The sequence below is a fragment of the Alternaria burnsii genome, assembly GCF_013036055.1.
Source record: "Alternaria burnsii strain CBS107.38 chromosome Unknown 698, whole genome shotgun sequence".
Classification (NCBI taxonomy): Eukaryota; Fungi; Ascomycota; class Dothideomycetes; order Pleosporales; family Pleosporaceae; genus Alternaria; species Alternaria burnsii.
In genome coordinates this window covers 180687-195769 of record NW_024066111.1, presented here as the reverse complement: position 1 = coordinate 195769, position 15083 = coordinate 180687, and the positions used below count along the sequence as shown (strand labels likewise).

The following is a 15083-nucleotide window of genomic DNA, read 5'->3' as shown; positions in this document are numbered from 1 at the left end:
GAAGCTGCAGTCAGCATTGCTTCTGCTGGAGAATACCCGTTTGGGCTATTTAGCGAAACTCGTGCGTTCGGATCGATAAGGGCCGCCATCAGCAACAATGTGGCCATTGTCTGTTACAGTTGCGACTGGAGATGGTCATCCGCGGCTTTGGGCGACACTGTAAGCAGGCGCTGTTGACAGGCTGAAGAGTCCAACGTGAAGAGATGGGCCAGGGCCATGATGAGTCGCCAGCGTAACACAACAGGCACATGCAGGCGTCGAAGGCGTGCTCATGGTTGCAGCACCGCAGGGCGGTTGAAGAAGCGCCGACTAAGCAGTCCATGGGCCGCAAACCATGTACTGGGGTCGTCTAGATGGCCTTCGCGCCACCATCTGCATGGCTGTTTAGTTTGACCAATTACGTTGGGCGTCATGGCAGCGGAAGTGAGCACCTCTAGGCTCTACCCCTACCGTTTTGCTGGGTTATAAGGCCCAGATGTCCAGCTGTGCGTGTCGTGGAGATACTTGAGCCTTGGTGTTGCCTCGACGCTGCGACTCTCGATCTGCGTCGAATCCGCTACGGGGGCTATTCGGTGCTTTGCAAGGGCTCAGTCAGTACTTAGCAACCCATAGTAGCGTGGAGCTCCTCTGTCGCGCTACAGCCGGGTTAGCCAGCAACGTCGAAACCACCATGGACTACTCGTACTTTGGCGGGCCCCAGCAGCCCTACAACCAATTCCTGGGCATGCCACACTCGTTCGCCCACGGCCGACTCGACACAGACACGACGCAGAGCATTGTGAGTAGGGACGACGGGCGGCGGGCGTGGCGGAAGACCCCGCAAACCGCCTTAGTAATGTGACCTGACGCGGCACCAGGAACCTCTCGACCCCGGACTGTATTCCACATGCTACGATGCCTTTAGCCTTAACAACGGCCTGCCGACTCCCCAGCAGGGCTCTCCAGAGAACATAGCAGCACACACCCCCATGCCTGTCGGCAGCGTAGACTCTGGACTTGGCGCCGAGCTCGAAGATGGCCAGCCAAACCAAACGCGAAGCAGCAGCGAAGAAAAGGACAATCTGACGCCTGCCCAGAGCAGGCGCAAGGCACAAAATAGGGCAGCGTGTGTTTTTTTTTCTTCCGTCCCATCCGTACTGTCGTCTTGCGGGCAAGAATGCTGACTTGCGTGTCACAGCCAGCGCGCATTCCGCGAGCGCAAAGAACGCCATGTCAAGGAGCTCGAGACGAAGCTCGAGAGCCTCGAGTCCAGCACTCGCTCCCTTCAATCAGACAACGAGCGCTTGAAAGCCGCGCTGCATCGCGCCCGCACTGAGAATGAGATCCTGCGCGCCACCAGTGGCCATTCTTCCGCGTCCTCGCGCCCCGTGTCTGCGAGCTATCCCTCGCCCGGCGCTCATCTGCCCACGGAGGAAGACGATGAACAGGAGATGGACTACAGCGTCGAGTCGCTGACCAACAGCTCCGTTGTGAATTCTGCTGGTAGGGAGCATTCAAGGACCAAAGCCAAGGGGAGAGAGATTCCGGCTGCGCAGGCCTGGGACTTTATACAATCGCATACGCTCGTCAAGCAGGGTCTCGTCGATGTGGCTGATGTATGTGAGCGGCTCAAAGGGAAGACGACGTGCGATGGCCATGGACCTGTGTTTGCAGAGAGCACCATCTGGCAAGCAATCGAAGAGTCGCGTCGATGCGGCGGTGATGAACTTATATGATGGCTGACCTGCTGTTGCCGCCACGTTCTTTCTTCTCGTCAATACCCCATTTTTTCCTCTGTCTTTTCCTTACCATTTGGGCTGGCAAGTTTGCTTTGCGGGATTTGGGCGCTTTGGGCGTTCGGCATTACTGTAGCCTGATGAGCAGTCTTATGAAGTGGGACGCTCGAACCATCAGGAGGCAACGATACAAGGCAAGGCGTCCGGTCTGCACTTGCGAAAAAAAAAGGTTATTCGATACAGTGTCTAGTCATTCTATGGCGCTTGATGTAGGAAAACCGAATTCAGGAAACTAACATGTTCCTGGTCCGTCACTTCTCCATCGCTAGTATTCACATCAAGTACAACAGAGTCTCTATGAACCAAACTACACGTTTATACTTGAAACAACGTAGCGACTTCATCGCCGCGAGACCAATACATGAACAAAGACACACTTCACCAACACCGCCCACCACTCTACCCCACCCAACATCTCCAAGTACTAAACAAACATGCCAAGGTATACCAGAGCCTATCAGAACCCCACGCTCGCTAATCACCCGTCATCCTTGACCAATATCCAGATACGGTAATACGTGTCAAAACAGCCTACATTCCCCACATCTATGCATGAAGCTTCGGATGGGAAGCGTTCCCAAAGGCGCAAAGTCCTTTTTGAAGCAACTTAGAAGTCTTTAAAGTTCAACATGTCATCCAACAGAGCATATGCACACTTCATCCCTGTCCAACAGCTCTTTTAAGTCATGAGCTAGCGGTCGATGATGCCGTCTATAGCACATGGACGTGTGTGTGTGTGAGAGTGGTAACTTCACGCTGAGAATGTGTACAAGGAGATTAGCATAAACATTTTGCATGGCTGAAACGCCGAGAACAGGTCGTCTGGGAGCTTTTCCACGTCGTCATGGTACCACGAGTGCATATGCATACGTGCTACGACCCAGATTTACAACTACATCTCGCATGTACACCATCGGCGTATCCTCCACAACGTCTCAAGAAAAGATTTTACCTAGGAGGCAATCTTCAAACCTGCTATATTGCGCTCCGTGTGCGGTGTCATTGGCTGTGCTTCCAAGGTATCGCTACGACTATGGTTGGGGCAGAAGCATACCCATCGCTGGGACGACGTTAGGCTTGCCCCCTCTGTGATGCACACCTCGCAACATGTTTCCTCTTCAGTTTGAAGATGCACCTGCTGTGACACGATGTGTCAACGAGGCATATGATACAGCCGAGGAACGATAGCTAATCGCGGCTGTTTCAATCCCAATCGCTATCGTCATCGTCGCCAGCGGTGGTTCCCTGTCTTATCTTGCTCGTATTGACATCGTCGTCTTCGTCTTTCTTCTTCTGGAGGCGGGTGTCTCCTAGCTTGACCGCGCCAACATCCACGAGGATTCTTTCGAGATCTATCATAGCAAATCAGCATCTTTGTAACGCAAAACTGCCATCTATACCTGTGAGCATGACATACCTTGTGCACTTGTCCTCGGCCCGCTCAATTGCATCAGCGTAACAATCTGCCTCTTGATATCTCCATCTTTGTAGATCAGTACCGTCGGTGTGTTCTTATCCGGATACCCCTCAATGCACAGATCCGCCCTCATCTGGCAAAACTTGACGTCTCCAAATCTCTTCGCAAGGTCCCTCCAATGCTCAATCATGACTCTTGACTCTGTGTTTGTACCAGTAGAACTCGTAAGTAGGACAAGCACGTATGCCTTTTTGCTCTCCTCGGTCACGTCGGACGAGTAGTCGGGTTTCTGGATGTGGTAGACTTGATTGTAGACCGAGGCAGTATTTATAGACGACAGTTCAGCCATGCGCCTCTGACGGTACGAATCGAGAAAGTCGTCGTCTTCTTCGTCCTCTAGCTCGGCTAGTTCGTCGAGATCTTTGCCTTCTAGTCGGTTTTCGTGGGCGAGTTGGCGGGCTTGCTCGAGTGCTTCTTGGATCATGGGCGTGGGCGATGGCGGCTTTTCGGGGATAATGCCTTTACTCCGGAGAATATCGTTCCTGTTGCGCGCTTGTTAAGGCTATCGTTTCTTGCTTGGGGTTGGTGGTCGCCTGGCTCACCATTCTGTGTCGGCGTTGGGGTCGTCGATGGGGACGTTGACGGGCATGTCTGGCATCTGCATGATGGCGGTTTGAATGCAGAACTCGTTTGTATAATCTGAGTATGAAATTGATGCGCAGAGCTTGGGCGGGAGGATGTTTTTGTGGAAGAAGTGTGGTGCCTGGAGTGTCAGATATTTCGAGGAACGCGAAGCTCCGTCATGGACCCTGCCAATCTGCCCCGCCCCCACCTCAGCTCCACGCGACGCCAGCCCATGTCTCTCTGAAGGCTGCATCTCGACTGTATGGCTTGGAAAACGCCACTGCTTATTCGATTATGGCCACTTCTCCAACTCACCGCTACCTCCTCCGAACAGCGCGCAATAACGTCTTCGCGGCTTCCGCAATGTCTTTATAGTTGACCTTCCCATGTTGATCAATCGCTATGCGCCTCCTGCATGTCAAAGCTGACGGCGAGTTCAGCCTTACAGAGTTCTTCGGAGAAATCCCACCATATGCTGTGCTATCGCATACATGGGGTCCTGATAGCGAGGAGGTGTCCTTTAAAGATCTGATGAAACGCAGAGGCAAAGACAAATCCGGATACAAAAAGCTCCGATTTTGCGCTACGCAAGCTGCTCATGATGGGTTAGCATATTTTTGGGTAACCTTTGACTAGCTCGCCCCAGTCCTACCCAGCTGACTTTGAGAAGGTAGATACGTGCTGCATTGATAAGTCAAGTAGTGCAGAGCTCTCGGAAGCGATCAACTCAATGTTCTCATGGTATAAGAAGGCAGCTAAATGTTACGTCTTTCTTGCGGATGTTTCGCAGTCTACATGGAGATCAACCTTCGTCAAGAGCAAGTGGTTCACAAGAGGCTGGACTTTACAAGAACTACTCGCCCCTACCTCAGTCACCTTTTTCACTCAGCACGGGTATTATCTTGGCAACAAGTACACGCTTCTGGCAGACATTCAAAAAACAACCAACATACCCGCTCACGCTCTGCTAGAAAGCCATCTATCTATGAACAATTTCAGCGTTGAAGAACGTCTATCCTGGGCAGCAGGGAGAGAGACCAAACGGGAAGAGGACGCGGCCTACTCGCTTCTCGGTCTGTTCGACCTGCATATGCCACTCATATATGGGGAGGGCCGGGCAAAAGCATTCATCCGTCTACGGAAGGAAATTCGAAGCACCTCGGATAACAAAGAGGTAAACGACTTGCATACTCCACTTTTTGAAATGACCCGTCCAAATCATATCGAGCCTTTCCAGACCACAAGAACACATCTCACCATAACTCGTGATCCCCTTGCAGTCATGAGTACGCGTCATCAGAAATGGTGGAGAGAGGCGATCAGCGACGGCAAATCCCCAGAATTAAACCACGAGAGAGTCTCAGTCCTGCTGATCAGATGGGTTAACGAGTTTGACGAGCTTCAGACCTATGAAGAGGTGCGTTGATTTCATTTGAAAACGGGTAACAGTACTAGAACAGCCAGATTTTTGTTTGTCCACAATGATAGTCATAGAGAATACTAACACCTATTAGGTTGAAGAGCTCGAATCTGTCTTTCACGAACACTTCCACTTCCGCACGAATATTGTCGAACTTAGCGCTCAAAATGAGTTTGAAGCACGGGACCAGTTTGATCTCCATGTCGATTCTTTTGTCCGCCTGCACGATGGCTCAAGAAACCTACTCATCATTTACTATGCCGGTAACGGTTGGTACATTCCAGATATAAAACACATGGTCTTGCGGCGAGCCCAGTCAAATCTCCTTTCACCACAACTGCGCCATATCCAAGGCGATATCCTTGCGATATTGGACACGCCTTACACTAGTGTGGTAGGCGCAGATCAAAGAAGAGATGTAGAAGAAGACGTAGCATATATAGAGAGTGAGGAGAGATTGAAGCAAAGGAGGCGATTCGAACTGATGACAGTCGGCGAAGACTTGGGCGGTATTGGAGGGAAGACATTCACCCGATCTCTCACCGACGCATTGAGGAAGCACAGGACTGAATCTTTCTCAACTCGGGATCTGCACAAGTGGATCTTGAAAGATACGCAAAGATCTGAAACACCTCTCATGCTCTGGTCACTGCTTCCCAACAAGCAGAACATCTGCCTTGCACCAGTACAGCCACCACAAATGCAAATGGTCTGCGACCAGAACTTGAGCTCCGGCTATCTCAAATTAGGCCTTGCCTTCGGTGAGGACTCTTTGAACCGCGATCAGATTAAACATCTTGTGCACGCCTTGACGAGGACAATAGATCCGGAAATCGTCCCACTCTGTAGAGTCGATTTACTTGACTTCAAGAGATATACCTTGATATCACGATTCCAACGCGTGGCATCCGTCGTACGGGCTGTATTACGTTGGAAGACATATGTGCGTGAAAGAAAGGAATGGCGCCGGATGGAATGGCGCCGGACGGAATGGCGCCGATGGGGGTTGTGGGATGATTGAAAGACGGATAGAGGCCAGTATGAATTGTTTACCTCAAAATTCATTGACCATGTACTTCGTGTTCACATACATGTACTCTATTAAGCATACCGATCTTGCCGATGCATACGGTCATCAGCTTATTCATGCCTGAATAATTTCTCGAAACGGGAACTTTACCACCCGAGCAAAATGCGACATATACATCCAAAGCAGCTGAAGTTTGACGATACCCTTCACCCCTTCTTCCTTATCCTCGCGATGTACTAAAACTGCCCCAAGTCCTTTCACATTCCGTTCAATCTCGTCTGTAGTACTAGCTGTCGCAATGTTCTACCATGATCCCGCATGCCACTTGCTACAAAGCAGTAGGGCAAGCGAACTATCTTTCCAGATTCCCGCTTGCTGCCTATGGCTGCCCAATATGGTAAATACGAGCAGAAACCCAGTCAAAAGCGTGAAGAGCACTGGTAGGGTGAGCCAGACCCATCGTACGGCTACGTGCAGTTTTTCGATGTACACTGTCCCCTTCACTCTGTGAGTGGGCGCGATGTAGGGAGACGATGCCTTGCACGTACCTTCTCCTTGTTCCTGATCGCGGAGAATACTGTCATCAATATGAGCAACAGAATATTCCAAAGCTTTGGAGAAGCTAGTGCTATCTGCTTGGGAATCAGTATTGGGATCCGACTTCAGGTTACATCCTGGATTCACCGACAAGACCCCCTTCTATGAAATCTGGGATAACAGTGTAGCCGCTGCCGCATTCGCTTTCGAATACTCAGAGAACGGAATTCACATGAGTAATGAGGAGACACTGGGCTGCCCTTCTATTGCAGATATCATGGCGCATCTATCAGCGCCTATGAATAGGGATACTGGCAAAACTAGCTAGCGTAATGACATAGTGGGTGAGTTCGTACACTCGTGCTTCATATACCATCAAACCTATATTCACCCTTCACCCATTGACTACGCCCAACGTGACATTTTTTGAGGAGGCCGAGTGACTCCGGAAAGTGCCCCTCAAGATGCGTTCCCTCGTTCCAGACTCAGTCTTGAGAAAGCTGGTTGTAAGCTTAGTTTGTACACCTCATATTCCGTGCATTGCACCATGCATTGATCCGGTTGTTCTGATCGCGCGTCCTGAACTTTAGGTGAGTCTGTAGCTCGTTGTGCGACGGTATACTGCAATATGAAGATGTACAACATCTCCTGTGGTTACCGGTGTAAACAAGAGAAACGATGCATACCTCCAGGGTATAGCGTAGGCTTTTTTCGCCAAACTGAAATAGGGTGCAAAGGTGAACTAGAGGACGAGATGCAAGAGCAGTACGAAAAGAAATGTCGGTGCAAGACGAACGACCAGTACAGTACTTCTGGCTTGCAAAGACGGAAATGTACGACATGCGGTGCTGAAGCTAGAAACACCATATCCAAGTAAGGTTCTAAGCCCAAGTTGAATGCAAGAAAGCGCTGGCAGGTGGGTGGCTTCTGCTAAACCACTCGATCGCTCGTTGAGAGCAGAGCGAGACTATACTAGATCATGTACCGCATCAATAGCAAGTCCTGGAGCCCAAAATAGTAATCCTCCCAAAGATGGAATGTTCAACTCATTGGTAATGCATTTATGTATCATCTCGCTTAGTTGTTTTTGCTTTTGTTTCGGACATGTGCTCTTCCAGCCCCAGCGTCTCCCATCGATCACGAACATCCTTTGCTCAAACACTTCGATGTACCATAGTACTGTCAAAATTAAGGCTTGGTAGCCCTCATAAGAATCTCAAGATCACAGAAACCAATTCATGGTCAGATATTTCCAGTCGCCGGCCATAAGACCATGGGAGAAGAGGCCAGCGACTTGCTATTTTCGATTCAGCTGACATCCATATCTCAGTTCTGCCTAACGTACCGTGACGCCACTATACCGTTCGCCTGTGAAGTTGACTACTTCGACCCAGAGGCTATGCTGAGAGCTTTGATATGATGGGCCACACATGGAAGCTTCTGGTTGTGGCTCAGATTCATTGCGAGAACAGAACAAATGAAAGAAGCTGACCTCAGCCCCAGCTGAGCATATGGTGCGAGTCTCGCTACACAGAGGCTTGAGGCCACAGCCCACGCGCCATGTGAGTAGATTGATGTTAGATACTGAGTATAGCGGGAATCAAATTGTATAAAGCAGGATGATTCATCGGTCACTTTCGAATAGATCCAGCATCCCACAACGAGCGCATTCCGGAAACTTCATCTCATCCTTCGTTTCAGAACTTACCCATCTCAAATCACGGCGATGCCATTCAACTTCGATGAGTATGATGCAGAATGCTCTCAGATGTCGTTGGAAGAGCTGCAACGTGAATGGAACCACTATACACGTCTCATCACCGGATCGGCCACCTCAACTACCATCTCCAGCCTTGCAGTACCTTTCACATTCGGCATGAGCGGGATCGGAGTCTTGATCGGAGGTGCAGGCATACACAATGCCCGGAAGAAACGCGACATCATCGATCGACATCTTTCTCGCTACCAAGAGCAGCACAGGACTCGCAAACGGGATGTGATGGGATCTGCAATGTTCAGTGGCGCTGTGGGGATCGCAACGCTGGGTGTCGGAGGCTGGGGTGCTGACGTGTTAATGGCAGAAGGGATAGAACACGGAGTCGTCACTATGGCAGATCAGATGGCAGTTAAAGCTGTAGCCCATGTCGCAGCGGATGGAGCTGGTTTGGCAGCCGAGCATATGCATCACAACGGTTTGAGAGATGAAGAAAAGAAACATACCTAATGTTGGAAGATGCATGGTAGGACAGAGTACTTTATCAACATGTTTTGGGCTTGGGTAGCACTAAATGACTGTAAACGTTTTTGAGGTATTTACGAACTGGCTTTCATGTAGGTTCTCCGGTGACTTTGCTGCATTTATATCGTCAGAAACAATTAATGGAAGCTTGCAGGCAGCAAAATAATATCGCCTGATCCTTCCTATTGCTTCGGCTTGAGATATTGCAACCCAGATGGTAGTTGACAAGTACCTATTCGTACTCTTTATGAACTTCTCCTGCCATAGGGTTCGAATGGGAAAATTGCCGCGATCAATGCCATAAAGATATACAACGCTGCACAAATGTATATCGGAACGGCAGTCCCAGTCTGACCTCACACATTAGCGACAAACCCCGCAAGACCCTCGTACCGAGCGTTTAATAGAAGAAAGAGAAAGGTTGACAAGGGAAAAAAAGAGAGAAGACTTACATCAGCAACCGTTGCAATAACCGCACTCAAGATCCCCATGACACGATTCCACCCAATCGCAATCCCATTGCCAGTACCCCTGTGTGCGCTCGGTAGCACTTCCGGCGTATACGCATATAGCGTTCCGTAATAAATGTTCAGACAAAAGTTGATGATACAAGTAAACGCCACATTCTGCACCGCAGTGCGAACCTGCGTATACGCAAAGAAGAAGGCCATAGTGACCAAAGCGCCAATGACCATTGTATACTTCCGACCAAGACGCGTATGGCACATGTAACCAGCTAGCACTGGACCCCAGATACCGCTGAAATTGACGAGCGTGTAGTTGCGCCAGGTAATAGAGGGCGAGGGCTCACCAAAAGCGGCGCCGCGGGAGCGAAGGTAAGCGGGGAGAAAGACGTTGTAGAGAGGGTAAGCGAGACCAATCAGTGTCCAGGAGAGCCAGATTAGAGACGTCGAGAGACCGATTCTTCGCGTCGAGTAAAGACCGCGTAGGTGCATGGCGATTTCTCCAAAACCCCATTTACTCTTGTTTCCTCGTGTTGCGACGCGATCTACCGTGCCGCAGTTTTGCATCTGGGTGAGTGTGAGACTGCAAGGGCGGTTGTACTTTGTTGCGATGAATTGGAGAGTTTCGACGCATTCTGCGTCTTTTCCTTCGCTGACGAGGAACTTGGGCGTCTCTTTCAGTCGGATGACGGTTATGCGGAGGATGGACATGACGAAGACTAAGGAGCCGGAAGCGTACCAGACGTAGCGCCAGCCTTGGTTGTTGGACTTTGTACAGGGTCCGGCCGTTGGGTCAATAGATGGATCTGCGCAGCTGAAGTTTGGGAGGAAGGCCCAAGCGAAGAAACCGGCGACGAGTTGGCCGACACCTGTGTGGGCTGTTAGCATGCAGTATGTCTGAGGACCTTGTTGCTGCACTCTGGTCGACCGAGAGTGAGGAGTTACATACCCCACCAAGCCGCCATGAGTGTGAGCATCCACTGCCTATAACTAGGCAAATACTCTAGAAAGACCGCCGTGTCCAGCTGCAGATTTGCAATTACGAAGTCAGTGTATGTCTCACATGCATTTCGTATAGGCACAACTTACCACCAAGTTACCCCCAGCGCCAAAAGAACTCAAGCATACAAACAGGCCCAAGACCTCCCAATTCGGACTTGCACCAGCCACTGCAAAGTTGCACGTACGAAATTAGTTCATATCTCACAAGCATGTAGTACAATTGAAACGTACCAATCGCAAAGATGGAGCAGATCAGCAGACTAACATTAAAGGCCGTCTTCCGCCCGATAATATCGGCAGATAGGCCCCAGAATAAAGCGCCCGTGAGCATACCAACGTAGGCGGCGATAGTCAACCCGTTTTGGTAGGAAGGATTGAACTCGAGGGTGGCCTGGGCAGCGATGACGGATTGTATAAGTAGGATGAGTGAATCGACAGCGTAGCCGAAACCATTCAAGACGAAGAGCTGAATGAGATTAGAGTCGTCCAAGTCATTGTGGAAAGGCAAATAGTACCTTCCATTGATACGTCGTAAACCCAATCTGCAAACACCCAACCAATCAGTACACACAACTAGACTCTCTTCCTAAAATCAAAGCTCACCTCGTCGATAGCATTGTTGACCAAATGCATCTTTGCATTCAGCGCCGGATCCGTATGCTCGAGCTGCAAGATATCGTCTTTACCCAAACTCCTCGTCTCACCGTATGCATCTTGCTGTTCAACATCGTGATCCTGCTCCCGTTCCTGCTCCTGCACCACCTTCTTATCATCTCCAATCTTAGCCGTATCCTCCATCTTCGCAACGGGCTAAAGGGCGACACGAACGCGACACAACCACCAAGAGTACCTTGTGTTCAAAACACTTTTACCCAGACGTAAAAAAAGGAAAAAAAGTTCGCACGCGACACCCAGTAAGCCACGGCAAAAGTAGCCAAGGAAACAAGCAAATTGGAATGATGCGTCGTACCCAAACAGACAGGTGGGGGAGGGGGGGAAGGAGGAGTACAGGGGCCAGGGAACGCAGAGGGGTAGGTAGGTAGACTTAAACATCTACAGCATCGACATCTCACCGGCGGCATAAGACATTTCCTCTCCTCCGCTTTTCCTACCCAATGCAATGTCCGATCTCACCACGTTTTTTCGCTTGGGCCGAACGCAGCGATCAACGCGACAAATCAAGGAAGCCGGTTGCTAAGCTCACAGCTGGGCTGTGATTGGCTGACATGGCAAGCGGGCTGGTCGTGACAGGGGATAATCTCTTGGAATCTCTTGGGGGGTTGCGTCGCTAGCGATACCGATACCACTGTGGGAAGGTGTTTGCAGCATGAACGGTTTGTATGATCGGATGTCGGATGTGTGTGTGTATGTGGAGATGCGCGCGCGAGGTGATTGAATACGGAGATCGGCTACATGCGACAGAGGTGCCGACGTCAGAGAGATTGATTGGGAGAAGAAAAATGTAGACGAAGATTGCACGTGCCGCCAAGAAAGAGTGACTCTACTTGAATTTACCTGCATTGATTGTGACCTATCTTTTGAACCATGAATCGCACGTATCATCGTGCAGTCGGATGATAAACACGCCCTGCTAGTATAATGATCAGGCAGAAGAAAAGCCCTGTACTTGATATCGCCGCGGGTGAAACCCTCATATCCTAAACGCCATGCTTAAAGGAAGGTATACGCAACCATCAAATCGGAGGAACAGTTGAACAATATGAAAAGCCTACTGCTGGCCTGGCGTCTGCGTGGGGGTATCTTCTTCGGTGCTGGCAATTGCACTGTCGCCCTCCGCCATCATTGTAATTGGTGTTGGCGCAATTCGTCGTCTCTTACTCTCTCGCACATCCACGTCTGGTTCTGGTACCGCGTGCAACTCTCGCTTCTTCGAGGTTGAAGATACATCTTCACGATCAGACTCGCTCATTTCGCTTTCTCTTCGTCCGACCTGGCCGATGTTGGGTATGCCACTGACTGAGCTGCTTGCACTGTGAGTCGCGCCTTGTCCATGAGCTGGCGTAAGGGGTGGCGTCCACATTGGCACAGGCCCAGAATTGGCAGCAGCTATACTAGGAACAGACGACATAGCTGGGGTTGGGGCGTTCATGTTGCTCTGGTCACCTGCACCTGGAGCAAAGGACGAAGCAGTAGCAATGCTGGAAACAGAGTTGCTCCTTGTGGGACTGCCAGGTCTTGCGGGAACGAAGGAGCTCGGAGAGGCTGGAAAGCCTGCAGATGGTTGCCTCTGCATAGGTGGCGCAGTTGCCGTTGCAGTAGCTGACATGCTTCCAGTTGTTGGTGTGGGGGTTGGAGTAGAGTTGTTGGATGCGTGGCCCCCTGTGGTATTGATCGCAGCAGGTGTCTGCTGTGGTCGACTATGGACAGCTAGCGGTCCAGTGTACTTCTCTCCAAGTTCGCCAGGAGCAAACGTGACCGATGAACAAAAGCCATCGGAGGAAGTCATCAGCAGCATAGAGCCATCATTGGACCTATGAACATGTCAGTCGCGTCACAGGCCAATATCGTTCTCAATCACTTACCAAGTAATATCAGTAAAAGTAGCAAAGTGCAGATTGCTGACAATGCACAGTGGCTTTTGTTGCTGCGTATCATAGATGTGAATAGCATCTTGTGTCGCAACGGCATAAATCATCCGATATGGGAGAGTGAAAGCTGATGGGGGCCCGGCTGGCACCCCAGATTGGGAGGAAGCTTCGCCATCGGTGGGCTTTGGTGACGGTGCTGAGAGGCTTGGAGAAGGAGAAGGTGCACTTGTAATGGGCGGAGGATCCATGGATGAATGAGACGTAGGAGGCTTTGAAGGCATGACTGGCTCGGGTAAGGAAGGAATCTCGTCGTCCATGTTTGAAGTATCGATGGTGATCTGCCTTGTTGGTGGAACAGTCTGGCGTAGGGTATAGTACACTGGCGAGCAACGAACAGCAACCGATGGCTTCTTGTGACCCGGAAGATATGCAACCGGAGGCTTGTTCAGCCCCGCGCGAGTATATATGTACACTGTATTTGTAATGTCCTCGGCTGGTTTCGCTTCGCCAATGGACGGGTGTATCGCCTTGTATTGGCCTGCGGGCGTGAACAGCAAGCTGCCATCGGGGGCGAATGTAAGGCGTCGGAAGAACGAGGTCAAAGTTTCGTTGAAGTAGATGGGTGCATTGCGAACCCCAATCGTGCCGATACTGCTAATACTAGGAGAGTTCGGCATGACCGCTGGTAGTGGCATTGAGGGAGCGGGTGAGGCGGAGCGGCGCATCGATGGGGAGGAGCCAAAGGACGAACGACGACTGTGTGAAGTTGGCGGCGGATGCATGGTCGGGAGGGCCAGTGATTGCGGTGTGCCAGGCATCGATGGCACCGGCGAGCCGATGGCCATTGTAGAGTCGGCAACGAAGGATGCTCGGCCGCCGAAGTCTGGAGGTGCAGGACTATTCGAGGACACACGTCGCGCGGGTAGGTCCATCTTGGTGACCTTACTATGCTGGGCCAACGAGAATTGGCCGTCCTTGTTCTTCAGTGTGTAGATGTGCACGGATCGATCGGACGACTGGGTCGCGATGTATTCGTTCATGGGATCCCATGCTACGCCTTGAACGTAGTGGTTGTGCTCGGCGATCTGGCGTACAATGCTTCCTAGAGACTATTGAGCGACTATCGGACAGGTGGTACCAGGGCAGATGCCGTACCGGTTTGAGCGTTGTATATGCGGGCAATGTTGTCCATACTTCCTGTGATGAAGAAGACGCCGTCTGGAGACCAGGCAAGGTCGTAAATCTCAGAGCCTATAGACCTGCACATGGCCTTGACCCGCCATGTCTCCTTGTCTTCGAGACCCTCTTCGAAGTTGTGTGTGGTCTGGTTCTCAGCTGGAACCCATAGCAGGACGTTGCCATCGTCGCCAGCGCTCGCGAGCATTTCGCCTATAAGAGATCAGTTGCTATTCTTGTTTGCATATGCAGAAGAGAAGTACCTCGTGGACACCATCGTACCACATTCACGGCCTGTGTGTGCTTTACGAGGGTTGACAGATAAGTGACCCTGCGCTCTTCACCATGTGTCTCGACATTCCAAAGCTGTTGAATGTATTAGCGCAAGTCCAGGTCCTTGGTATTTTCATGCCGACGCACCCGGACATTGTTGTCTCCGCCAGCTGTTGCTAAACGTCCCTTGCCGTGCGGCTCAAAGTGAGCTGAGTATATGGGAGCGTTCTCGTTGTGCCAGGACACCAAAAGCGGAGCAGCCTTCATTTTCGGAGAGGCTACGGCTCATGGGCCCTTTCAAGAATCGAGATTCTGAATCGTCGGTTGTATGGAAGCGTGTACGTGGAGGTATGCGTAAGATGTTGGTTTGTTGGTGTAAGACTATGATTGCGTCGCTGCAGAGAGGGTGCCGTGAGTGCTGATTGCAGAAGATGATTTGTGAGCGTTCACGAGAGGATGGCAGCGGATATGGTCTCGGGTCTGGAATGCAATGTTTTCTTTGGGAGCGTGCAGATCTCTCGAGATAGTCTTTGAGGTAATTGATGCGTCTTGGGAGTGGTTAGCACCTCTCTGGGCG

General features: G+C 50.9%; 6 protein-coding genes across 6 annotated transcripts; 3 read left to right on the top strand and 3 right to left on the bottom strand.

Moving 5' to 3' along the window:
* Positions 1–670: 670 nt before the first annotated feature.
* GT037_004217 (bzip transcription factor protein) lies at positions 671–1715 on the top strand (the record flags this gene model as incomplete). Its single annotated transcript, XM_038929264.1, has 3 exons — positions 671–778; positions 858–1105; positions 1178–1715. The coding sequence occupies 3 exons, from the start codon at positions 671–673 to the stop codon at positions 1713–1715; spliced, it is 894 nt and encodes a 297-aa protein (XP_038787536.1).
* Positions 1716–2012: 297 nt separating this feature from the next.
* On the top strand, positions 2013–2270 carry GT037_004216 (uncharacterized protein; the record flags this gene model as incomplete). Its single annotated transcript, XM_038929263.1, has 1 exon — positions 2013–2270. One exon carries the CDS (start codon positions 2013–2015, stop codon positions 2268–2270), a length of 258 nt encoding a protein of 85 aa, XP_038787535.1.
* Positions 2271–2978: 708 nt separating this feature from the next.
* On the bottom strand, positions 2979–3856 carry GT037_004215 (phosducin family protein; the record flags this gene model as incomplete). The annotated part of the gene is made up of 3 exons (XM_038929262.1): positions 2979–3127; positions 3193–3734; positions 3795–3856. The coding sequence occupies 3 exons, from the start codon at positions 3854–3856 to the stop codon at positions 2979–2981; spliced, it is 753 nt and encodes a 250-aa protein (XP_038787534.1).
* A 362-nt stretch (positions 3857–4218) lies between these two features.
* On the top strand, positions 4219–6257 carry GT037_004214 (uncharacterized protein; the record flags this gene model as incomplete). Its single annotated transcript, XM_038929261.1, has 3 exons — positions 4219–4437; positions 4487–5233; positions 5331–6257. The coding sequence occupies 3 exons, from the start codon at positions 4219–4221 to the stop codon at positions 6255–6257; spliced, it is 1893 nt and encodes a 630-aa protein (XP_038787533.1).
* A 3030-nt stretch (positions 6258–9287) lies between these two features.
* On the bottom strand, positions 9288–11306 carry GT037_004213 (membrane transporter; the record flags this gene model as incomplete). Its single annotated transcript, XM_038929260.1, has 7 exons — positions 9288–9392; positions 9495–10375; positions 10456–10531; positions 10596–10675; positions 10740–10974; positions 11024–11050; positions 11112–11306. The coding sequence occupies 7 exons, from the start codon at positions 11304–11306 to the stop codon at positions 9288–9290; spliced, it is 1599 nt and encodes a 532-aa protein (XP_038787532.1).
* Positions 11307–12237: 931 nt separating this feature from the next.
* GT037_004212 (uncharacterized protein) lies at positions 12238–14773 on the bottom strand (the record flags this gene model as incomplete). The annotated part of the gene is made up of 5 exons (XM_038929259.1): positions 12238–13000; positions 13052–14159; positions 14213–14446; positions 14497–14599; positions 14654–14773. 5 exons carry the CDS (start codon positions 14771–14773, stop codon positions 12238–12240), a joined length of 2328 nt encoding a protein of 775 aa, XP_038787531.1.
* Positions 14774–15083: the final 310 nt, after the last annotated feature.